General features: G+C 44.2%; 1 protein-coding gene across 1 annotated transcript in view; it reads left to right on the forward strand.

Moving 5' to 3' along the window:
- LOC131582081 (contactin-4) overlaps nucleotides 1-26,283 on the forward strand; it is a 271,208-nt gene that overhangs the window by 185,783 nt on the left and 59,142 nt on the right. The window contains exons 6-9 of the mRNA XM_058844908.1: nucleotides 139-234; nucleotides 17,052-17,255; nucleotides 20,586-20,688; nucleotides 21,287-21,471. Of these exons, the coding sequence (XP_058700891.1) occupies nucleotides 139-234; nucleotides 17,052-17,255; nucleotides 20,586-20,688; nucleotides 21,287-21,471 (588 nt within the window). The remainder of the gene's footprint in view (nucleotides 1-138; nucleotides 235-17,051; nucleotides 17,256-20,585; nucleotides 20,689-21,286; nucleotides 21,472-26,283) is intronic.

Below are 26,283 nucleotides of genomic sequence, written 5' to 3' on the forward strand. Positions count from 1 at the left end.
GCTGCCCCATGTCCCACCCAGACCCCACCAGCCCACCCTCCAAGCTGATATTTGCTTTATTTCATCATTTTCCTTGCGTGCTTCTCATGAGGAGAAGCCTTTGACCACCCTCTAACCGAGTTCCTTCTCTCCTGGCAGACCTTGAGAACTTCAAGACCAGGACGAGGAGCACGGTGTCCGTCCGCCAGGGCCAGGGCATGGTGCTGCTCTGTGGGCCCCCACCCCACTCTGGAGGTAAAGAGCTTTCCTTCTCTTGAATTCAGAACTGCGGGGTTTCCATTCTCAGGGAAGAGAATTCTCGGGATTTTCAGGAAGGTTGAAGCAGTCACCTGTGAGGAGAGGGCTGTGGCAGGGCCACCCTGGCTGGGTTGTGCTGGGTGGTCCTGGTGACTGGGGAATTCCAGTTGGGGGATAAATGCAGAGAAATCCACTTTATTGATCAGAGTATGAACTTCAGAGATGAACTAATGGAAACTAAAGCAATGTGCTCGTATCCTGAAGATGTGACCCAGATCTTCTTGTGCAGCCTGTCTGTCTTGTGGCCTGGGTGTGTCTCCTGCTAAAAATCTGAATCTTGCTGACAGAGCCACTTTTGTGCATCATCTTTTCATTATTTTCTCTTTCTCAAACACTACTGGAACTATTTTTTGGAACTCAGGATGTGTCCAGATCTCACAGGGTGCTGTTTGCTTCAAAGAGGGTGGTATGAATATTTGGAAAACACCAAACAATTCTTTCAGTTCAGCACAAACTTATTTTATTGTGGCTCCCTGAGGGTGTGCGTTGCACTGTTCAGTTTAGGATGTGTTGGGGAGGGAGTGGCTCAGTCGGAATTCCTGCTGGATGCCCTTGGTGATCCCGACAAGCTCCATGTGTGTGTGTGTCCCTGCCCAGCAGGCCCCACACCAGCCCCTGCAGCTGGCAGAGCCATGGAACATCTCCCGCAGATCTGTGTCCCTGTTAAAGGAATTTACAATCCTGCTTTGAGCTCTGTCCGGCCCCATCAGCTGGATGGAAGCTGCCCGGTGGAGCGTGTGCTGTTAGGCTGGGCTCATCGCTCAGAGAGGAGGGGATGGAGGCTGGAGCAGCTCCTGGGCTCTGTCTGACCAGCTGGCACAGCTGCCCACGGGCTCTGTCCCCCTGGGACCCTTCCCAGCCCTGCTCCTGGGATGGAGCTGGCCAGCGGCGCTGCCTCCCGTCCCTCCAAGGCAGGGGGCTCCAGAGGGATTGCAGGAATTGCTCACCTTTGTCTCCTCAGCAAAGCCCCGCTCTGCAGTGGCTGAGTTCCCTGCTTTGCCCTAGGAAATCCTGGCAGGGTGAGCAGTGAGAAGGGAGTGGTTGTTCAGGAGAAGGTTTATTTACTGGTGATACAAAAAAAACTGCATTTCCAGAAGGTGCTGGTGTTATTTCCAGCTTTGGTTCAATAAGAGGGATGGAGCCTCCTGTGCTGACCGGGAGGTGAGAATGTTTCTGGTAATAGCTTCTCTCAATCATTTGGGTGAGAGATGTCTTCCCCCATGACCAACATCCATGACCTGCTCTACTGCAGCCAGAAAATTATCCTAATTGTAGCCAGGGTCACAATTAGTGAAAGTGACACTCTCAGATCTCTGTAACCGAGCTGGGCTGGTGTTACTGGGCTTGTTGATTCTGGCTTGCACAGAAAGTGTTTACAGGAGACTCACAACAGGTTGATCCAGAGCCCTTGTTCTGCAGCAATTTATCTGCTCTGTGGCAGCATTTTCTTCTCCTTTTCCTCGCTCCCAAGGCTGGAAATAAGATGAGTTTAAAAAGTCACAACTGCAAATGAATGCTTTTTGGTGATGATCACGTTTCCATCAGCCAGCTGTTGCTCTAAGCCCCTGGATCTGTAGCATCACTGCACAGCCCCAGGGCCTTCTCCTGCTCAGCTCTGGGAGGTGCAGGAGGAATTTCAGTGTCAGGGGGAGCTGCTGCTCACTGGGAAGCGCCATGAGCAGCCCCATCCCCAGGGCGGTGTTGGCACAGCTGGGATCAGCTCCTCCAGCCCCCCAGAGCAACACTGTGAGTGTTTAACCCTGAGGTGCAACAGGAAAAAACCCTCCAGCCTGGAAGTGAAAGATAATCCAGAATTATCTTTAATCATCAGAAACGCGAGCGGAGTTAAGGGGAGAAAACGCAATTATTTATTTTAGAGTCTGATTAGGGCAGTGAACCCAGCTTCATCATCCTTGCAAAAAGCGCTTGATGGCATTAATGACCAGTGCTGAAATGCAGGGCTAACTTGTGGGAAAAAACACACTTCCATATTCTTTATTTATTTTGTCACTTTAGTTTCATATGTGCGTTGAAAATGAAATCTGAAAAAAAGAAAAAAAAAATTAAAATAGCCAAACTATTCAATCTGAGAATTGCCATTGCTTTGCTGATGAGGGTATTCATGATGGAATAGTAGAAGCCTGGAAAAAAACATCCTGGCCAGGTGCTGAGATTTGGGAGAAGAAAAATAGTAAATGAGAAGGGAATTATTTCCTGTCAGCCATTGTGTCACTGGTTCTCTTGGGCTTAAAAATTGTGACTTTATTAAAAAGACGCTGATCAGCACTCAGACCATTAACCTTTCAGCTCACTCTGGTGCTTTTCCACTTGGAAATATCCATTTTTGAGGAGCTGTCAGCTGCAAGTGAAGTTATGCTGGCCTACATACATTAGTTGTTGAGGCTTTCATTTTATTTTTTTCTTGTTAATGATGCCCAATAAAGAGCTTCCTACTGTTCAAACGTTACAGGAAATTCATCCCGAAAATGAGTCCAAATGATGAACAAGTCCTTTCAGCATCAACAAATGGGCTGTGTACAGCTCTCACAGAACAATTTGGGCATTGCCGTGCGTTGTCCCAATTTTTGGTTTGAAATGAGCTGGAAATTCAAGCACATGGATCTCAGCTTCCCCCCCAGACCCCAAATGGAAATGGAATGCGTGCTCCGTGCGGCGGGGAGCCGCTGTTTGTCAGGTCACTGCCTTGTGCTGGTACATTCTGTTAAGCAGCATAATGATGTGATGGCCTCCTCTGATGAAGTGCATGCTGAGTGCTGGAGATTTGGAAAATAAATGTTCATCTGCGGCTCGGGAAGCGGCTGGGCTGGAGAGCGGAATAAATGCAAATCAAACATTTGCTTCTGTCGCGTTTTCTGCGTTACAGCAGCGGATTCCCAACCCCCCGAGGCCAGTCCTGCCGTATTGATGACCCCGTTGTCTGTTAGAAGTTCCAGTTCTTTTCCTCTTTTTGTTTTTTTTTTTTTTGCCTTCTCCATTTGTTCCTAATGGACTGGTAGAAACTTGCCTTTGTTGTTAGGATTTTTCTGAGATAATTACCCTGCGTGTGAAGGGTGTTCCCTCATTATTTCTGCAGCTTGTTTAATCAAAAGCCCAACAATGGTCTTGTGTCAACCCTTCTACCCTGAAACTGCACAGAAGAAATCACTGAAGAGTAAATATTGCTCTGGGACCGTGGCACCGGGGCCTGAGCAACAGCAGGATGAGCTGATGGTGGTGTTTAAGTGGACAAGAGGAAACAATCAAAAATCCTGAAAGTCTGTGTGTGGTTCACATTTGGGTTTGGTTTTGGTGTAGAACAGCAGGGGCCTCATCCTGGCCACAGCATGAACTGGGCAGTCCCCAGTGGTGGAGACACAGAAATGGGTTTGGACATTGCAGGGGCAGCAAAGAGTTTCTGGGACTTTTATGTTGAGACTCCTGTAGGTTCCTCAGCCTCTCTTAGGAGGAGTTCTAGAATTTGGATACCGGAAGACAAATCTCTCCTGCTTTGTGTTTTCAGAGCCCTGTGAGACCAGCCATTGAACCACAGAACCACCCAGTGTCCCCCTGCCATGGCAGGGACACCTCCCACTGTCCCAGGGTCCAGCCCCAATGTCCAGCCTGGCCTTGGGCACTGCCAGGGATCCAGGGGCAGCCACAGCTGCTCTGGGAATTCTGTGCCAGGGGTTCCCCACCCTGCCAGGGAACAATTCCTGCCCAAGATCCCATCCAGCCCTGTCCTTGGGCAGTCCTCAGGGTGAACTGAGCAGAGAAAGAGGGGAAGAATCCCCTTCTTTGGCCATCTGGAGCATTTTGAGCCAAAACAGGAAAAATATCACCAAAAGAGGTTTTGTTTTTTCATTCTGTTGCATTTTTTTAAGCCATTTAGAAACCATAAACCATTTCAAAGTGTAAAATAGTCTTCAAGTTAAGCTCCTAGTGGGAATGTTTTCCTTCTGAGGAGCTTTGCAGGGGGAAACACCTTTCCTTGTTTGCTTTTTTCGGTGGTGTTAATCAAATTTGGCAAGATACATTTCTTGTTGAGATGGACTTAACTGAAACAAACAAACAAAAAGCTCCAAAATCCAAAGCAAACACTCGCTTGTGTTTCTCAGGGCTCTGAATCTGAGTTGTGTTCTAAAGGAGATATGTCTGGGAAGTATTTGGAGGTCACTGTCCTTTTAACTTGATCTCTAAATTTTAAGATAAAATATTCTTTTGTGCCAAATAGTTCTTTTCATTTAACTTTGTGGGAGCTGAGTCATTTAGCTGCCTCTTTTATTAGATTTATGTGATAGTCAGGGCAAGGTTAGTTAATATTTTAACAACTACAGTTTTCAAATTCCTTCTAGCATCCCTGGCATTTCATTGTGAGTCCAGAGGCTAAAAAAATACAGTCCTGGAAAGGATTTTCTACTTGACAGGCTGGTAGCACACCCTTCCTCATGCAGAGCAAATGGGTCTGGAAATCCTTCCCCTCCCTTCTCTGGGAAGATAAATGAACTTGTCTTTAGGATTTCTCTCCCCCCTCTTCCTGTGAGTTTCTCGTGGTTCATCTTTAGAAAGATCTATAACCATGTTCTCATGACATTTGCCTTCCAGCCCTCGTGGGAAAAGCCTGTGGAGATGGAGCTCTGCAAGTGCTGTGAGAGATGCTGAGTGCACACACAGGGCTGTGGAAATGATCTCTCAATTACTTGGTGATTTGAATTCCGTGTTCTCCTTGCATTCCCTGGCCGTGTGTCCTGCTCTGGGTCTGCTCTGTGCTTCCCTCATTCCACCACTCACCTCAGCTGGAGCACATCTATTCTCACTCCTGATCCACCTCAGGAACCTGGGCAAGATATAAAAAAACCTTATTTATAATAATAAAATTTAAAAAGCTGATGGCTTTTTTAATTTTATTATTGTAAATCTATATTGTTCCTAGAGGATTTGTCTTCTCCTGCCACTTGCTGAGGGCCTCAGAGTTCCTGCTGACCCCAGAACTGAATCTCCCCACTGATTTCTCTCTCTGAACCTCAGCTCCTCATTCCCTTTGTCCCCTTTCTGACCTTCCTGGGCACTTGGGAGCTGTGTCCCCTTGAGTGAGTAAAGGCAGCATTCCAAGGAAAATCAGTTTTCTGCCTCTGCAGTGCCCACTTTCTCAATGCACTTGGAAAATTCCATCTTCCCGAGGAGGAGGAGATTCATTAAAGCTCAGTTGTTCCCATAATTCTTTCCTATCTGATGCCATCACTCCTGATGGAAGCACAGCCACGGATGGAAACACACCCATGTCTGTGAGCTGAGATGTTGACAGAGAATTGTTCCCACATCTTTTCACAGACTGGATGAATTCAGCTTTTCTCATTCTCTCCTGCCTTTTTTCCCCTGCCGGTATCCAGGAGAACTTTTAGTTCTGTTGTACAGCTTAATCAAGTAGAACTAACGAAATTTTAGCATTTGACAGAGGAGATGGCAATTCTGATTCCATCTCAATCTCAGCCTTTCATGCTGCACGGGTGGTAGTGAAGTGTGGACACCCGAGGTGTTTGCAGAAAGCACTTTACTGATTACAGAGCTGCTAAAACCACTCCTGGGCACAGAAATCATTAGTGGCTGCTCACTTGTCCGCTCACTTTTTCTCCCCTTTCACTGTTTGTTTTTTTTTAAAGGGTTGATGGACACTTCATGGGCTGGGAGCAGTGAGGATGGTTTGGTTTTCAGGGTGGCTGATGGCCTCTAGTGGGGTGAATGGTTTGAGGGGTTTGTCATATAAATAATCTGTCCCACAGATGATGTCCCATGCTCCCTCCTGTTTGTACAGGCAGTGTGAGGAGGAAGGGGAGCAAACCTGGGAAAAATCAGAGCAGTGCAGGAGGAAAAAGGCAATTATCAGGCATTTTTATACCATGATCAGTGAATGGAGCATAGCAGAAATCCTGGAGCATGTCCTCACTCCACTACAGTAATCTGAATATCCAGCCTTTATTTTCCTGTTTCTTTCAGTGTGGGATGCCCAGAGCTTTTGGGAAATGTGAGTTTTACAGAACCTGTATTCCCACTTCCCCCTTGCCAGGCAGGTTGAGGGCAAAAAACTCTGAAGGGGCTTTTTCTAAAAAGGCTGAGCTACCCCTGTTACCCCTTATTAAGGGATTGATAGTTTCTCCTTGTTTTAATGTCTTTGGAAGCCTTTGCTGCTTGGTCAGGTTTGGTTCCAATTAGTGAGAAGCTAATTTAGAGAGGAGCCTCGCACACATGGGTGGGCACCGTGGCTGTAAAAGTTCCATTTCTCCAGGAAACCAAGCAAAAAATCTGCTAAGCTGGTTGGGAGTTGGTTCAGCTATTTGTCAGAACGCTGCAGGGCTGCTGAGCAGCCTGTCACAGATCACTCCCAAGGCTGGAGGGAAAACATGAGCAGGTGAACTCTCCCTTGGGGCTGGGAAAAGCAAAGGAAATAGAAGCAGGGAAATGTTTTTCCATTTGGGAGGGTCAGTGATGGATTTGATGCATTTGACTGTGGTGTTGGGCTGGTGTTGGCAGAGCTGGAGCATCAGGAGGGGTACCAAACCTCCCTGGGTTGTGGGGCAGGTGTTAAACCTGCTTTTCCATGGATAATTCTCCTTGGAGGATTCAGGGAAGGACAGAGGGGAGGCTTAGTTCCCAAACAAACAGGAAAACGTCCCAGAGAGGTGGTGTTCCCACGAGCTGGGGCTCCACAGCTCACAGCTGACTTTCCTGGAATGGGAATGCGTGACATTCCAGCAGGAATTCCCAGGAATTCCCAGGAGATGGATGCAGGATGAGCCCTGCAGATGTGTGGGAGATGGAGGGGACCATGAGGAGCACAAAGGATGAGGTATCAAAGACACCTGAATCTGTCACCAGTTTTTCCTCATGCCACTCCCATGCCCCCAGGCAGCAGGGAAATTCCCACATCTTAAAAGTGTTTTCCAGAGCTCAAAAAGCCTCTGAGTGAGTGAATGATCTCAGACCAAGATCCAAAAAACAACTTCCCAAAGCTTCCAGCTCCTGCAGCTTGTCTCCTGCTCCTGAAAGCTGGATCTGAGCAGCCTGGCAGCATTTCTACCAAAAAATACCCTCAAGATTCAGCCCAAATTTCCCCCCAGGTGTCTCTTTCCATCACAGGGAGTAGGTGAGTCACACACTGGGTTTCTGTAATTCGTCTGTGTCTGGCTCCATGTGATGGGGATTATTACAGTTCAGCAAAAATGGGGTTCATTAAACTTAAAATCAGGCATATGAAACTCTCATTTAAATAAAAAGTGATTGGGAATGGTAACTTCCATTGAAAGTGCATCTCCCATCATTTATTTTTTATGCTCTGCCACAGTCACCGTTTAAATTATTAAAAGCAAGAAGTAAAAAGCTTCTCAGGAGATAGAAATGGATTAGATTAAAATTAATCTGACATAATCCTTTCTCTAAAACTGCTGATTCAGTTTGTGCACAAGTTTATCAACATATTTGAGGATGAGGGATAAGGATAAATTCTCCTCTTAATTTGGGAGTGCTTTGGCTTGATATTTCTGACAGCACAGGGAACACGCTGCGCTCTCTTAATTGAGAGATTTATGAAATTACAAATATTTCTAACAGCACAAATGCCAAGCTCATCACAGATTTACACTCCTTTAAGCACCTGAGGTGGCGAATCTGCCTCATTTCAGCCTGGATGAATTTTGAGGTGCACAAAGCAGGGGCGCAGTCAGGAACAGGCATTGGCCAGGGGAGGTTAGACCCAGATTTTCAGATTTTCAGCTGGCACGTGTCACTTGTCACCTGCAGAGTCAACACCCAGAATTTCCTTCTGTGTGCCCCAGGTGGGTGGCAGGGACACAGGAGGAGCTCTGGGCTCTGTGACTGGAAGGGAAGAGGCTCAGCCTTCCACTAAAGACCTCGGCAGCAGCGGAATAATGAGGAACATGACGTTAATGGATTTTTTATTTATCAGTGACAGCTCGTGACATCTTTAAAAAGAAATCATCTGCGAGCCAGTGGTGTGGTTTATTCCCTGTTTGGTTGCAGTCAGCACTAAATGAAGATTGAAATGGGATTGAGAGGGGGTAGGGCCGGCAGGGTTTGGCTGCAGATGAGTGAAATCTGTCGTCTGACAGAACCCAGTCAATAGCATTTGTCGGGAGCTGTAACGTCTTGTGATGTCTTTATGAGCTCAATTAGAGATCAGAGTCCTGCTCCCAGGCTCTGCTAACCCTTTCCCACCAAACCCAGCTCTGCTGGCCCCTGCAGCGCCCTCGGGAGCTGCCAGGGATGCAGAACGTGTGTGGTGACACAAACACCTCCAGTTTGGGGTTCCACATCCCTGGGTGCACATTCTGCTTGGTTCAAATCAACAGTCCTGGCTGTGGGAGCCCCCATTCCCATGGGACTGGTGTTTTGTGGTTGAAAAATCAATGGTTTGGGCATTTTCTGTTAGCTCATGCACGTGAAGTGCCTAAAAATGCAATCATGATGTGTTTAAATATAATAAATGTGCAGCCATGATGGTGTTTGCAGCTGGTGGATATCAAAGCACTTTATCTAATCACTGATTATCTAGCAAATTAATGAAGAGAATGGATTTTTTCCACAGGCAAGTGGCCCTACAGGCCATACCCCCCTCAGGCTGTTTGGGCAGATATTTCAGCCTTGGAGTTGATCATAATTTTAATTCATTGCAGTAAGAAAATTCCTCTGCAACCAACTTTTTTCTTTTTTTTTTGTTTTTTTAAGAGGTTTGATCTAATCTCTTACAACTACAGATCAAAGGTAGTGAAAGCTGGTATTAAAGGATTAGCTAGGTCACATTGAAATATGTTTTAAAACAAGCCCAGGGACCTTTAGCTTTTCTGAAGCAAGCACACACACAGAAAAAAGGATTTTTAGGCTAACTCTTTGTGACTTTAAACAGAAAACAAACTGATGGATTAAATCTGTGAGTCATTCCTTCAGGTGATGTGTGGAGCACTTTATGTAACCCAAGCCTGGAGAACATCAGCAGTGACTGAATCTCTCCCAGCACAAATCCAGAGCAGGGTTTAAATTCAGTGTAGGCATCACTTGTGCACATGCCCATCTTCCCATGGTTTTATTCTCTTTTGATGATTGCTTCTAAGTAGTTAGCAGCTTCAGCCCAGCCTCCTTTTTATCATTTTCTCTGGCTGGTCTCTCCTGTTTCCGTGTGTCACAGGGCTGCTTCATCTCTGGCTGTCAGCTGAAGATGTTTCTTTGCAGAGATGTTGATGCCACTCTCTGGACCATATAAATTCCTTTTTTTATTACCAGAACTTCCTCATTGGAATGAACTTAGAAAGAGAGAGTCACCCAGCTGGGGTGAGCCTGACTCCCAAAACTTCAGATTAAACCAGAAGGTCTTGAAAGGGGCATCAAATCCAACCCTGGGAGAGTTCACCACTTCCAGTGAGCACCAAACCTGCCTCAGGAGGTATCAGAATGATAAACACAGCTTGGGTTGGGTTTTCCTTCCAGGCAAGGCTGTAAATGTCTGTAAGACAAGTTCTAAAAGCTTTTCAGACAGAACCATCGAGTTTCTCTGCACACCAGGCAGGCTGTGCTCGATGGGAGGGTGTCTGTGCCCAGCAGATGCTGTTGAAATAGTTCTGGTATTTAACTGCAGTAAATGCCCCAGTGCAGGACCTCATCTCACAACGTTTTCTATGCAGCACAGATAAAGATTTGTGTTGATTTTTCTCCTTTTGGGCTCAGATTGCCCCATGGCACAGTGCAATCATCCTCAGTGTTCACAGCCATCGACTGGGGCTGGAGGCTGCCTGCGAGAGATAAACCAGGCCAGGCAGCAAATATTTAACTGCTCTGGAGATCCACGAGCTGGAGATGCAGGAGATACAGGGTTATTGATTAGGCTCCAGGTAATGAAGACCTCTTGCCCTTTTAATTACCCAGACCTGGGCAGTCGAGGGGCTGGGAGGCAAACACAGCACTGAAAATTGCTGTGAGAAGGAGTCCAGCCCAGAAATTGGGTAATTTGTGCATTTTTCTCCCTCTTATAAACTTCTGTCAGTTTATGAGAACGAGAAACACATTCCTCTGCTGAGTAACTGTGTCCTCAGATTTGGCACAGCTGAGGGTTCATCCAAAGGTGTTTTATTAAACTTAGATTAATCTTGTTCATTATTTATCATTCTCTTGATTAAAACCTGCATTTGAGGCCCAGAGCTGTGCTGTAGCTGGGCAGCAGAGCTCAGACTCAAAGGGAGAATTACCAGGTGAAACTTTTGTCCAGGCTGATTTCCTTAAATTCTTCTGCAATTATTTAAGACTGGAAGATAAAAAATTGAGGTGCTGGCAGGGCAATGGAACGGTCTGAGGGCCCACAAAAGAAAAAAAAAGGGGCAGTGCATAATTTATGTAGCTTTAGCATTAAAATAAAACTGGGAAAGAGAAAAATGGTCAAAACTGCAGGAATTGCTGAGGACTGGTGTGTGTGTGGAGAGGAGCCATGGAGTGTTGTGCCAGGGATTTGTCTTTTTCCCGGATAATTCCCTTTTCCCCTTTCCCCAGGGCACTCTGCCAGGGGCTTGTGGCACTTGGAGCCTTCTTTCCTGCTCACATTTTGTGATTTATGGGGTGATGGGTGTTGATTGCTCAATCAAATCACAGTGAAATTTGGAATTATGAAATTTGAATTATGAACATCCCCTACAGGCAGTTGGCAGCTGAGGTTCACAGGACACTCATCAGATAATCAGCTTTAGCGTTGCTCAAATTTGCTGTAACCTTCACTTATGAGCAGTTTGAACACCAAGGAAATGAAGCAATCAGAGCAAAATAAAAAACAAACCAAGAAGTCTGCAAATCATCCACCAAAAATCAGTTTTCTATGGGGTTTATACAACAACAATGGGCATGGCTGGGGGTTGTACAACAAAATGTTATTATAGCATTTGGATATATTAAAAAAAAAGATCAGGTGGGAATGTTTGGCACAGGAACACACCCAGAGCCAAGAAACTTGTCTGTGTTAAATCACCTAAAAGCAAAGTGCTGAGTAAATAAATGGCAGGGAGTAAAACAGACAGGAAAACTTCAGCACTTCCCATCCTGCAAAAGAATAAATGAATCTTGAAAAAGTTTTTAAAAAGGCCACAATTTTACAGAAGTGCATTCTGCAAAAAATTATTGAATTTTGAACAGAATTTAAAAACCAGCCATACTTTTACAGAAGTGCATGGTCAAGGGAAGTGCAAACCAAACATTCAGGGCTGTGTTCACTCCATTGGGATTTAAGTTGTTTATAGCAGGGGATGAGCCTCACCTCTCCTTTTAAAATGTCTCAAAATTAATTAATGTTCCAGTCACAGTTTGGGTTGCTTGGGACAATTTAAAGGGAGGATTTGATAATTTCCTTAATTTTGTATTTTTCATCATTTCCTTCATATTTTTCATAATTTCCTAAATTTGATGTTTTTCTCTTGCCATGTGTAATGAAACATCATTTTTGTGCATCGTGATTTACAGAAAACCTTCTGTTTTACACTGAAAATCAGTTCTGTCCAGCTTGGGAGTGACAGAGGAGGTGATAACGTAGGAATTATGGCAATCATTAAAGATTGGATTAATCTCTGTAACTTTCAGTAAAGCCTATAAAAAATAATAGTGTATTGTACCCACACTGTTCTTATTAAAAATGATAAATGACCCCCATTTTTTGGCTAATACTAATCCCAAAATTTCATTCTTCTCCTCAGCTTTATGGCTGCCATAATCTTGATATTTTAATAGCTTTTCCCATAATAGCCACAGAGACCTTTTTAAGTGGCAGCCCTGACTTTATGGAAGAGACTTCAAAGAGAAAATCAAGAGTTTCTTCTGCTTCAAGGCAGAGGCAAAATATGTGCATGACTCAAGATGGGCAAGCTGAGAAGAATTATTATTATTATTATTATTATTATTATTATTATTATTATTATTATTATTATTATTTCTTTATTATTATTATTTCTTTATTATTATTATTTCTTTATTATTTTTATTTTATTTATTTATTTTATTTTATTTTATTTATTTATTTTATTTTGGCAAACCACAGGCCTCAGTTAATAATTACTCAGAATTTCTGTGCAGCTTTCACTATAGAGAAGTTAATGGAAATGAAGAAAAATAAGGTTCCAGCATGTCCTGGGTCTGTGCAGGGATGACCAGGCAGGTGCTCAGTGGTGATTGCACTTGTGGAGTTTCTCCTTTCCTTTAAAAACAGCAAAAACAGATCCAAAATTGAGTAATATTCTATGTTAGAGAGACCTGCTTTAAGAAGAAATGAAAAGCGTGGGAAATCAGGCAAAAATCCCATGGAAAGGGTCCCAGATTAGACAGGAGAGGTTTGTGATGAATTCCTCAAGGCATCAGAGCCCAGTGTGTGATCAGAAAAGCAGGGAGTGCCTGTTGCTGCCGATTCCTTGTGCTCCAAGGCTCCGTGTTGGTGATTTTGGGATGGTTTCCAGCACCAGGAGCCACCTCAGGCTGTGTTTGAAGTGTCTGTTTGCCCAGGAGTTACAAATTGCCGGGGAACTGAGCTGCCTGTCACTGCCAGAGCAATTCGAGAGGGACCCCTTATCAAAAGGAGCCCGTGGAGTTGGAGAAGCCGTAAATATTGCAGCAGGATCTCTCAGGAAATCAAAGCTGGAGGGAATGTTTATTTCCACACCAGCAGGAGCACTGAGAGAGGCTCCAGTCCTTGCTGCTCCCTGGGCTCGATGTTCCATCATCCCACGGTGTTTGGGAGAGGGAGAGAGAAGGAATTAACCAGTTTTAAATGCTCCAGTGTGATAATGGCCTGCTGCTAACATCCAGCTCTGTGGCATTTGTGTAGCTGGAGCTCCCTGGCATTGACTGGAATGCAGAATTTTTATTGTGCTCCTCAGTTTGATGCAGCCAAACAGAGTTTGAAGGTGGCTTTGGGGGAGGTTTTGATGTTTTGCCCTCTAGAAATGGGTCTCCTTTAGTCCCCCCTGTGCTGGGCTCTTCATTCTGAGCTGGAGGGATCTCAGCTCATCCATTTGTTTCTGTCTTTGATCAGACTCCTCTTGCACAGCCTCCTGTGCCCTGCTCACCCAGGGCTCCCAACCCTTAAATATTATATAGCAATATGTTTTAAATATCTTTAAATATTATATAGCAATAATATAAATATAGCAGCATATTTCAATATATATAATATGTACTAAATATACATATTATATATATACAAAATATACTTTATATATATAATTCTATTCTATAGCAATATATTTTAAGTATCTTTAAATATTATATAGAGATAATATAAATATTTTAATATATAATATATATTAAATAGATACATTATATTATATATATATAAAAATATGTATATAATTCTATAATATAACAATATATTTTAAATATCTTTAAATATCATATAGCAATAATGGCCTGCTCCTAACATCCAGTTCTGTGTCATTTGGGCAGCTGGAGCTCTCTGGCATTGATTGGAGGTCAGAGCTGCACTTTCAGACCTTTACTCTGCCCCTCAGTTTTATGCAGCCAAATTAACAGAGTTTGAAGGTGGCTTTGGGGGAGGTTTTGATGTTTTGCCCTCTAGAAATGGGTCTCCTTCAGTTCCTGCCCCATTTGGGAGGGCTCCCAGCTCATCCATTTGTTTCTGTCTTTGATCAGACCTGCTCCTCCTCTTGCAGAGCCTCCTGTGCCCTGCTCACCCATCTCACCTCAGCTCCAGGGACAGAATTATCCAGACTTTTTAACGGAGGCAGAGCCTGGGAAAAGCTGCTCCAAGCATTTCAGGGCTGGAAAGTGTTGGAAATGCCAGCACAAGGGCTCTCCATGGCTCTCAGCAGCAAAGAGACAAGAACTCCTTAAGCCAAAGGGATCATTAGCCACAAGCACAGAACCACAGACTACAATGAAAATATTTAACCTGGAAATTAGAGGGGTTTCAGCAATTAAAGTGATACTGGCTGGCAGAGGGAGGATGGGAAGGGACAGGGATTGATCCAGGAATTCCACTGTTGGTCTGTGGTCATTTCACCATTTCCAGTCAGAGCAGAATTGCAGAGCTCAGGGAGGCTCTGCTGGAAACCTTGTGTGTGAAGAGTCACTCCAGTTTCCACATCTCTCTGCATGCCAGGGCAGGGATGTTTATTTACCCAGTGCTGGCTGCTTCTGGAGAGGAAAGATAATTGTTCACTGAGAATAAATTTTTAAAAAAAACAAACCAAAAAAACCCAACAAACTTAACTACTTGCAGGAAATAATAAGCTGGCTGAGAAGTGGTGCCGTGTTTGCTCTGAGTATCCTCTCGACATCAGCATGAGGTTCCTTCTAATGAGATGCACATATGTAAATATGATGATTAGGTATTCCCTCATAAACAGAATTATCATACCTTCCTAAAAGCCTGAGCAGGCATTTTTGGGTCCTGTTGTTAGAAATAAATAAATAAAAAGGCCAAGAGTCTCCACTCAGTCTCTTCTGGCTGGGAGCAGTGGGATGTGAGGGCAGAATATATTTTCCAAAGTACCTAATGGTAGTTGAGGTCAATTACAGCCACGACTCATTAGAGTATTAAAATAAGAATATGATTTTTAGTGTAATTAGCGTTCCCTTAGTCCTGTATCCACTTCAGGCTCTCTGAGTGTGTTTGGGCACTCGGCTCAGGCAGATATAACAGGGTTAGACTGCATTAACCTCACTCACAGCCTCTGCAACATCTCTCACTTCTTCTTTATGGCTCAAATAACTTCCAAACACGCCTTATAAAACACAGAGCCCTGTCTAATTAGTCACAGAGAAGATTACAGCTGCTTAATTTAGTGTTCAGCTTTCTGCTGATTCAGAAATTCCCGAGGAATAAAGCATCCAGTGGGTGATAACTCGACTCAGGCAGATCCTCCTCACAACTGGCTTTAAGGGGGAAGAAGAATTAATTAGGAAGGATGAAAGCAAAGCCATGGGCAGGAATGAATGTTCATGACAAAAAGGTGAGATTCCTGTGAAATGCATTTTATTCTGGATGAAGCTGAAGGAGTAGCAGGAATATCAGATCTGTGTGAGGACTCGGAGGTGTCACAGCTGGAAATTTGCATTTGTAGTGGTGCCTTTTTCTCTGGTCCTAAAAATACGAGCCAGACACAGTTTGGGTGATAAAAGGGGCACCTTTGTGTGAGGATCCTTAAGTGCACAAATTCTTCAGGTGGAAAAAGCTGAGGATGCACCCTGATTTATGTACAATTTTTATTAATTCTGAAAATTAGCATATCTGACAAGAATGCCCCAATTAAGAACCTGCCTGGTGAATTAATTCCCCCAGTTCTGGTAAATTCTAAAACCTTCTAAATTCTTCCCCCTCAGACAAGATCCAGCTTACAAAAATATGTCCCAAAAAGCAGTTTTCAGCCTTGGTTTCTAAGGAGAACCAAGACAGCACAAGGATCCTGGAATTTGTTTTGTCTTTCCGCCTAAAAAAATAAAATTAAAAGCTACAAATATATCTGTAAAGAATACAGAGAATATAGAAAAGAAAAATAGTTAGAAACCAAAATGGTGTCAGAGAATGTATGAAAGAAAAAAAGGTCAAAACCAAAACAGTGTGAGAGAATATAGAAAAGAAAAAAGGTAAAAACCAAACGGCATTAGAGAATATATGAAAGAATATAAGCGGTGAAAACTAAAACAGCATCAGAAAAAAAAAAGATATAAAAAATATAAAAGCCAAAACGGTGTGAGAGAATATATAAAATTAAAAAGGTAAAAACCAAAATGGTGCGAGAGAATATCTAAAGAAAAAAGGTAAAAACCAAAACGGTGTGATAGAATATATAAAATTAAAAAAGGTAAAAACCAAAATGGTGTATGGCGTGAGAGAATACATAAAATTAAAAATATAAAAACCAAAATGGTGTGAGAGAATATCTAAAATTAAAAAAGGTAAAAACCAAAATGGTGTGAGAGAATATATAAAATTAAAAAAGGTGAAAACCAAAACTGTGTCAGAGAATATCTAAATTTTAAAAAGGTAAAAACCAAAATGGTGTGAGAGAACATATAAAATTAAAAAAGGTAAAAACTAAAATGGTGTGAGAGAATATCCAAAAGAAAAAAAGGTAAAAACCAAAACAATGTCAGAGAATATCTAAATTTTACAAAGGTAAAAGCCAAAATGGTGTGAGAGAATATCTAAAAGAAAAAAGGTGAAAACCAAAATGGTGTGAGAGAATATCCAAAAGAAAAAAAAGGTGAAAACCAAAACAATGTCAGAGAATATCTAAATTTTACAAAGGTAAAAGCCAAAATGGTGTGAGGGAATATCTAAAAGAAAAAAAGGTGAAAACCAAAACAATGTCAGAGAATGTAGAAAATTAAAAAAGGTGAAAACCAAAACTGTGTCAGAGAATATCTAAATTTTAAAAAGGTAAAAACCAAAATGGTGTGAGAGAATATCCAAAAGAAAAAAAAGGTAAAAACCAAAACAATGTCAGAGAATATCTAAATTTTACAAAGGTAAAAGCCAAAATGGTGTGAGAGAATATCCAAAAGAAAAAAGGAAAAAACCAAAATGGTGTGAGAGAATATCTAAATTTTACAAAGGTAAAAGCCAGATTGGTGTGATGGAATATCCAGAACAGCAGGAGGTGAGAGCCAGCAGCGCACTGGCAGGCGCGGGGCTCGCTCCGCGGGCCGGGATCTCTCGGGATCTCTCCGCTTTCCCCGCTCACGGCGCCTCCCGTGTGTTTCAGAGCTGACCTACGCCTGGATCTTTAACGAGTACCCCACCTTCGTGCACCAGGACAACCGGCGCTTCGTGTCGCAGGAAACCGGCAACCTCTACATCGCCAAGGTGGAGACCTCGGACGTGGGCAACTACACCTGCGTGGTGACCAACACCGTCACCAACAGCAAGGTCCTGGGGCCCCCCACGCCCCTCGTCCTCAGGAACGACGGTAGGACCTTCATCGTGCTCCTCGTGGCGCCCACCAGTTAAAAAGTGGCCTGAAATAAAAGAAAAAGCTACAAATAGATATGAAATGTTTATATTGCTGGCAAGGGGTTTGCCCTTGGTGGTTTTTTCAGTGGTGATGGAGCTGTGGTTGATGGGCAGCTAAAGGTGCTCTTCACGCGGCTGGAGAGACTCTCGGAGTCAGGCAATAATTACAGCAGGAAAAGCTGCTGAGAGTTGGCCAAAGACAGGAAACAAAATAGGTTTTAGAGTCTGGTTATACCAGTTTTGCTCATTTTATGCAGCCCAAAAGTGAACAAAGGCACTTTGTTGTTTCGGTAACTGTTAGCTCAGCCTGTGTTTCCCAGCAGAATTAGTGCTATTTTTAGTGGTCTGTGGAATAATACAAAAAAGGGGAGAAGAAAGCAAAAGAGGATTTCTAAATTTATACAGATAATTGATCTGTATCGTCGTCATTTATGAGCAGATAAGAAAAATACATTTGCATGTTAATTTCCAATTAAAATTAATTAAAATGTCTCTCTTTAAAGGCTAACAGTTGGGACATTTGTTCCAGGAATAGAAATGCAATGTTAGCAACTTCTCCAGGAAGAAGTTCCACTGTCACCTTGTGGGATTTGACAGAAATTCCTTGCTTGGGAAATGCAGGCTCCTCGCTGCAGCCTCCTGCCCATCAGGTTGATAAAATCCTTGTGGATCCCAAATGCTGCTGGTGGTGAGGAATTGTCCCAGCTGGGCTGGGAGGGGTGGAGGTGCTGCTTTCCCAGCTCTGCTCCGTCTCTGCCCTCCCTTACAGGGAATTCTGTGCTCCTACAAACACAGCAGCAGCAAATCTGTCCCTCTGAGTCCAGAGGGAGTCATGGCATGGCTGGCAAAAAGAGATCTTTAAATTTGCCTCGTGCTAACAATTGCAGTGCTGAAAGAATATTTTTAAATATTCCAAGAATAGGAATTTTTTTTTATTATTATTATTTTTTTTGCAAACCCTACTGGAAGAGGGGCTTGGTACAAGGGTGTGCAGTGACAGAAGGAGGGGAAATGGCTTCAAACTGGTGGGGCAGGGATGGATTGGGAAGGAATTGTTCCCTGGCACAGCTGGAGCTGCCCCATCCCACTCTAAAGCCTGCTGGGAGCATCCAGGTGTTGAGAGCTGCTGCTCCTGCAGTATCTCCCTATTTTTGAGGTGGGATTTTCCACCTCAAAATTGAAACAGTAACTGTGGGAAAGGACCAAAATAGTCCTTTATGATGAAAGTGCCATTAGCAGCAGCTATTTGGGCCAATTAAACTGCCACGTTTCACAGGTGTTGTCAGGAAATGCATATCAAAATCTCAGACAAATCCACCTCCTCCTGAATTCCTGGGAATTTCATCCCAAAGAACGTTTTTAAGCCTTGAAACTGGAAGAAAGAAACAAAATGCTCTGAAATGCCAACCCATGGAGCATCTGATGTGCCGTGACACTGGCAGTGCTCTCCAAGCCACAAACCCAGGCTCTGTTTTAGTCCTTCCATTTCCTCTTCCATCCCTGCCACCTGCACTGCTAAGCCAGCTGTTAAATCAGCCAGGGAGAGCAGGAAAAATGAGGATTTTCTGCATGGAAGTGATCTTGGATTCAGGATAGAGATGTCTCAACGTCTTTCCTATAAAGAGGAAACGGCAGGACTCACTTCACACCGTGTATGTGTTTATGGGGATGGGCAGGGTGCCACTGCAGCAGGAGCCTTGTGCTTCTTCCAGGTACAAATCCTGATTTTTCCAGGTACAAATCCTGATTTTTCCAGGTACAAATCCTGATTTTTTTGGTGGTTGGAGTTCACAGTGAGGCTGTGAGACGCCAGAGCTGCAGGGCTGAGGTGGCTGATGTCCCACAGCTCCAGGGAAACATTCCCACCCCACTGAGAGGTTTTATCGCCCTGGATTTCAGCTCTCCAGGCCCAGCCCAAGGCAAAGAAATGGGAATAAATAAAAAGTGAGTGAAGAAAAGGGGGAAAAGATCTCCACAAGTTCTGTCACCTGCTGCTTTGGAGACCACAGGGAAGTTCTTGGCTTAAATAAAGCTCACCCAGCAAATATTTAGCAGAGATTTTGGAGAAATTTAGGCAAGATTGCGAAGATTTGGCTGGTCCCAGTTGGGAAAACAGGATTTTGAGCTTTGGGAGGGTGCAGTGTTAGCAAGCAGAGGGGCATGCCATGTAATTCTTGTTTATATGGTTTGTAAATGCTGGAATGTCACCACAGAATCACAGATTTTCTGTTTAAAGTGCTGGGCAGGACATGAATACGGGGAGAGTATTCATATTTTTAATAAATGCATTTAATCTTGACAAGAGAGGCTGTGCAGCAGCCACTTTGCTGAACATTTATTTGTAATTAATGTGTTGGAAGAAAGATGACATAACCTACAGTTGTGTCAGAGCAGGGAACATTCAGCTCAGCAGAGACAGACTTGGTGTGAGCCTCACACTGAGCATTTCCAGCTTTATCACTGGGAAATGAAAGGGAAAAACCTGGATTTTCCTGCATCCAGTGTGAAAAGCAAGAGCAGTCAGCTCTGATGTGCCCCAGTGTCACTGCAGGCTCATTTCTGTATTTTTGGGATTCTCCAGGGCTGACCCAGCTCCTGTCCTCCCTTGGCCACTGTCCAGGGAGCGCTCACAGTTGAGATTTGAATTGCAATCATCAATTAGCTGATAATCACTATTGGTGGAATGATGTGTGCAGGGTTTAAGACAGTGCAGTGGCTGGAAATGGAGCCATTTGTCAGGGCTGTAATGGCCTTTTTATGTGCACAAATTTTTAAACACAATTTCATAAAGAGGCTGCCACGCTCCGTGATTTACCGGGGCAGTAAAAAATAAAGAAATTACTCGAGGAGTAGATGATCTCTGTGCATAGAAATCCTGGAAGTTAATAGAAATATCTCTGTTAACTCCAGGGATTTTAAAACTTTTTCCTAATGGCTGTTTGTTCCATGTTTCATTGCTGGAAGATGCTGAACCTCCCTGGTTGTTGCTCCCCTTGTTTCACAAGTTACCTGCAAGAATCTTGCATATTCAAAAGCAAAAAGTGACAGAGCCATGAAGAGATTTTAATCTTTGGCAGATGGTGTGGAGAGTCGGTTCAGCTTCTCCTCTGGCAGTAAATGGGAAAAGAGCCCACACTCCACGGCTGTTAGGAACAGGCCATGTTTAAAATGAATGGATTAATTGGGCAAGTAATGATGTATAGAACAGCTCTGTGCTAGCACGGGAACACTTGTGAATTTACTGCTGAAATTCAACCAAGCCTTTGCATCTCCTTTATGTCCCCAGGGGTGATGGGAGAGTATGAGCCCAAAATAGAAGTGCAGTTCCCAGAAACGGTTCCATCTGCGAAAGGAACCACGGTGAAACTGGAGTGCTTTGCCTTGGGCAAGTAAGTTTGGATCCATTATTGTTATTAATTATTATTCCTGCAGCTTCTCAGGCTGGATTTGTGGAGTTTGCAGCGGTTCCTAATGATCCACTTCCCTCAGCAGGAGTTACTTGTGGCCAGTTTTCACAGCAGCCACAGGGCCTGGGGAGTGTAAACATTGGCAGTGCTTCCAAAATGCTGGCACTGGTAGGAAAATCATCACAAAATGGATGGTTTGGGTTGGAAGGGACCTTAAATCCCATCCAGTGCAAGCCCTGCTTTGGCCAGGGCACTTTCACTGCCCCAGAGTGCTCCAAGCCCCAGTGTCCAACCCGGCCTTGGGAGCAGCCACAGCTTCTCTGGGCACCCCCTGCCAGGGACCCCCCAGCCTCAAATGGATGTTTTTACAGCAGAACCCCAAATTCAGCTGGGTCAGACCAGCATTTTAATGATAAAATGATTATTATTATTATAACAATAAAATGTCTCCTGCTGATACACCACAATAAACACATTTATATTCATATTACCTTTCACCCACCCATAATAAAACCCCTCTGGATCCTGTGCCAGGCCCACAGCTCCTTCTTCCAGCCTCTGCTTTGTGTTCCCTCCTCAGCCCAGTGCCCACCATCAGCTGGAGGAGGGCGGATGGGAAGCAGATCCCCAGGAAAGCCCGGAGACACCGCTCCAGCGGGCTCCTGGAAATCCCCAATTTCCAGCAGGAGGATGCCGGGCTCTACGAGTGCGTGGCTGAAAATGTGAGAGGCAGGAACGTGGCACGAGGGCAGCTGACATTTTATGGTAAGGAGGCTGCCTGCTCCCGGGGCTTTATGGCAGTCGGTGCAATCTGCAGTAAATATTTTGTGGGGAGGGAATTTTGTGAGGATATTTTTGAAATTACTTCCTTTTCAAATGGCACCTCTGGAGAAGGGTGTAATTTGAAATAAAACCTGGCTGAATGGTGCATATTAATTGAGAATCAGGGCAGCTGGAACAAAAACACATCCCTGGAAGGACACTGGCATGGAAACATGATGGAAATGCTTGGAAAGGGCTCTTTTGCCTTCTCGTGGCTGGGAGGGCGAGGCAGGAAATCTGGGGGAGCATCCTCGTGTTGCAGCTCGGGGTTTATGATGTGGGGGCTGCCCCAGCTTTTGTGGATACATGTTAATTGGTGATAACCAATTAAGAACTGCTTAATGGGAACCAGTGGTTGGGATTTGCCCCTGGCAGGGCAGAGCCCTCTGCCCTCAAAGGCTTTCTGCACCTGCTCTTCCCTGGCTGAAAGCAGAGCCCGTGAGCCAGGCACTGTAAAATGTCAAATTTCAGCTTCCTAGGCCTGCTCTGGTAAACAGAGGATGCATTCATCATCCCTCTGATCTTGGTGCTCATCCCCAAATTTCTGCTGGGAACAGCCCCACAAAGCAAACCCAAAGTGTGTTTTTACCTGTGCAGGTAAAGGGAGCTGCAGGGAGGGGGTTTAGGGGCGCTGGGGCTGGGTTTGGTACCAAGGTTCTGTTGGAGATGTTTTGGAGAGGAGAAGCTGCAGGTTCCACAGGTGTGCAGAGACCTCCATAGCATCAAACAAATCCTGCTTTTATTGCTGCCCTGTTCCCATCCCATGATATTCTTTATAGAAAATACAGACAAAAATTCAGTTTTCTCCCCCAAATGCTCCTGAGGGCCCAGCTCCTGTCAGCAGGGAAGATTGGGTTGAACTCCCAGAGATGAGGAGAATGCTTTTTGATTTATAATATTTTTGCCACAGAAAAAGAGTTTGGGAACCAACCCTCCTGGCAACACTGAATTGAATTTGGTGGGTAATGTAAGTTTTCTTTAAAAAGTAAGGATGTTTTTAAATTGGAAATATTTCTGAAAGACATTCCATTTGGAAATCAGAACTTTGGGGGTTTCCATTTTAAATGAACATTTCTCCTTTTAAAACTGAGGGAAATATGAAACGAGAAAACATTAAAAAGGCGTGAAAGACCAAGAACAAAGTGAAATCTTTCATGTTTAAGCAAGAATCCGGGGTTGATTTGAAGGGGTTTTAATTTTTTTTAATTAGATGATTTAAAGTTTCCTTTTTCTGTGCTGTTTCTCCTGCTTTTCCCCACGTGGAGAGTAAATTAAAAGACTCATCAGTTGTACAGCTTTGCTCTACCAAAGCTGCCTTCCTTGGAAAGCAGCAAACGGAGCCTTTGGAGCACTCCCACCGTGGCAGATCTTGAGTTAAAATCTCATTGCTGAAATGAATTTACTGCTCTGGATCCTACACAAAAGCTGCTTTTCACACCCATCGTGCCATTTCAGCAGAGAAGCTCGAGGGTTTTTGGGAAGAGGAGAGCCCTGCTCTCAGTCTGTCAAGCTGGGAAATCTTTCTGTCTCCTCCCTGGGAGTGGAGGAATTCCCCGTGGAGAGGTGGCAGCCTCCCCTCTTGCAGGTTTTAAAGATAATTCACTAAAATATCATCCTTGTTGTCTTGTCCTTTTCCAGGGAAGTAGTTGGTTTTTAAGGATAACTTGTGTTTTGTAGCCAGTACTGAAAATAGATCTCTTAAAAAAAACCCAACTTGCATTCTGTACTCTGGGCTCTGGAGTTTTGCGTGGCAGCAAAATTTTTTAGGGGAAGGAAACTTGCTGTAAACTTTTATACAAATAGTTGGGGAAAAGAACATAATTTTCCTTAATAATTTGGTTTAAAGCTGACAAGTGTTATTTCATTATTGAAATACAACTGTGATGGTGGCAGAGCTTTCAAGTTGCTTTTTGGAAGGTCAGGGCTGCTTCCTGGAGAGGGAAAAGCACTGGAGGCGCTGAGAGGTGCGGGTTTGAATGGATTTGAGGATGGAATTTTTTATCATGAGGGTGGTGAGGCACTGGCACAGAATTCCCAGAGCAGCTGTGGCTGCCCCTGGAGGAGTCCAAGGCCAGGCTGGACAGGGCTGGGAGCAGCCTGGGACAGTGGGAGGTGTCCCTGCCATGGCAGGGGTGGCACTGAGAGGGATGTAAGGTCCCTGCAGGTCACAGTGAGGCAGCACCACTCCCTTAAATCCAGTTACCAGCCCCTGTGCACTGCACAGAGTAAGAAAAGAAAAGAAAAAGAAATTCAGATTTGCTCACTCACTGTAGATAACCCAGCGCCGTCAGCTCCTCTCTGTGCCCCTGGAAGTTGTCAGGGGAGGTTGACTCATGCTGTGTTTCACTCTTGTACCAGCATTTATTGTCTCCTCCGTTAGCATATCAGTGACACTGAAGTTGTTTGACACCCTTGTTGCAGCAGAAAACGTTAATTAAACGTGCAGGAGCCGTTCTTGCAGCATTTTCTGTCTCTGAGCCCCTGCACCAGGCTGTGTTTCACTGCTCTCCACAAGCATTAGCTCCAGGGCTGAGTCCCCCTTGATGGATCGACCTTCCTGTGGAAACATGTTCCTGGTAATGCAATTACAGCCACTTACTTCTGTTTCCTTGACTGATGGAACTCTGAAAGACACCTCTCCTTGCTGGCTCTCTCGTTCTCCCTGCTGTCCCTGCCTCAGGTTAATTCCAAAGGCACCGCTGGCATTCTCCGGGGCTGTCCCCTGCAGGGCCAACAGTTGCACTTGTTCCTTGTGGGTTTCCTCCAGCTCAGAATATTCCCTGAATTACCAAATTAGACAGCACAGCCTCTTCTTTTCCACCTTTTAGCAGCTCTGACCACTGCTGCTGCCCTCCTGAGCTGGCAGCTTGTTCCCTGTGCCAGCTGAATCCCGTGGCCCAGGCAGGTCAGGTCCCCAGCAGGACACAGGGTTCTCTTCTCCCAGTTTCTCCAGTTTGTCCCAGTTCCTCCCTGCAACGAGGGCCCTCCACACCCTCAGCTGTGTGTTTTGGGATGCACTCCCATTGACCTGATTGTATTTTTAATCTGGCTGCTCATAAATTTTACATTTGCAAACCCTCCTCAGGGCTAAGATTTATATCCTGAGCAAACAGCAATGCCAACAATTATTTTTTTTCCTGGCAGAAGTACAGTAAACAGATTACCTTAATCAGCTAATTTAAAAAGAAATTGCCTTTTTGTTCATAAAACTGGCATCAAGGAGATGCTTATTTATTATTGATGTTTAATTCATGGTAAGTTTAGATGCTGTTTCAGCCCAATCTTCTTTTGTTGATATTTTTGACCCCAAAGCTGCTCATCCCTGGGTTTGAACTCCTCGGGCTCTGCTTCCCTATATTGATTCTGAGATCTCGAGATCCCCTTTCCCAACAAAACATTTAGCCTGAATAACAGAAAGTCTGAAATCTTGCTGCTGGTTGAGGTGATCCAAACATAAACGAGTCCAGTGGGGCTGGGAGCAGCAGCACTGGGGAGGGGCTGAGGAGCTGCACCACCACTGAGAACATTTGTTTCCCAGGGTTTTGACACAAAACATGGGATTTGTCCCTGGTTTTACAGTCAGATCCACTCTGGGAAATATCCAAGCTCCAAAGCAGCTCAGTTTGAGCCAGCAGGTGCTGACTCAGCATCATCGGTGCTGCTCCAGCATCTCCCATCCTCTCCTGCCCTGGCAAGCCAAGGAAAGGAGGAAAGAATCGCAGCTCAAATGTTTTCCAAAAGTGTCAGCACAGCAGCATCTGCATTAGCAGACAGACAGACTTCCCTGCCACTAATTACAGTTCTTTGCAGCGTTTTCTGAGATATTCAGCAGAACCCGTTTAATTGGCTGGGCCCCTTTTCAAATTCAATCCTTCTCAAATCCAAATCCCACCAGGAATTTGTGAGGCTCCTTCATTTTGCAGTGAAAAGAGTCCCCCTTTCATCAGCAGGCCTGTGTTTTATTTATATAAAATAAACATATTTTATTTTATTTATTACTCTGTGAAACAGCCTCAGATGTAAATCAGATTATGCTCTTCATTATGGCCAGAGGTCTAGAAAAGAACTTTGCACAAGTGAAAATCAGGCAGTTTTATGTCTGCTCAGTTTAGCTCCCAAATCAAAAATAATTTGCTGAAAATTTGAATAAAGTGAGTTCCTAGACTGATAAAAATACAAGAAAATTCCTGTGAATAGGGCAAGTGTATTATTGTATTATTACTATGTTATTATTAATTATCTTTCACATCACCCACTAGAAAATCCTGTTGTCACCTTTTCCACAGGTAAAAGTTAGTACAGGAAGGAGTTTTGAATTCTTTGCTGCCCAAGGGAAGTCTTGCATCCAGAACAACTTCCTGCACAGGGCACAGCCGTGTTTCTCACCAGCTCTTCCTTTTCCAAGCATTGCTGGAACCCTGCTTACGGAGAAATCCAAGTTTTGGAGATTCTGAAAAAGTCTCATATTATTATCATTGCTGCTTGGAGAAACATCTCTCCAGCAGGAGAAGCAAAAATACAAATAGGGTGAAACACAAATAGAAATTAAATATGAAGGCTACTCAGAACACCCCCCACCTCCCTTACAGCCCTGAGCAGCTGCAGTTCAGTGTCAGGATGAAAAATAACTAAACCCATGAGGATGGGTCCCTGTGGATGTACCTGTAACACCCACAGCCCCCAAAAACTGGGGGGAAAATCCTGTGATGGTGCAGAACAGCTCATGGAACAGGACAAAAATGAGAGGAGGGGACA

The sequence above is a fragment of the Poecile atricapillus genome, chromosome 9 (assembly GCF_030490865.1).
Source record: "Poecile atricapillus isolate bPoeAtr1 chromosome 9, bPoeAtr1.hap1, whole genome shotgun sequence".
Taxonomy (NCBI): Eukaryota; Metazoa; Chordata; class Aves; order Passeriformes; family Paridae; genus Poecile; species Poecile atricapillus.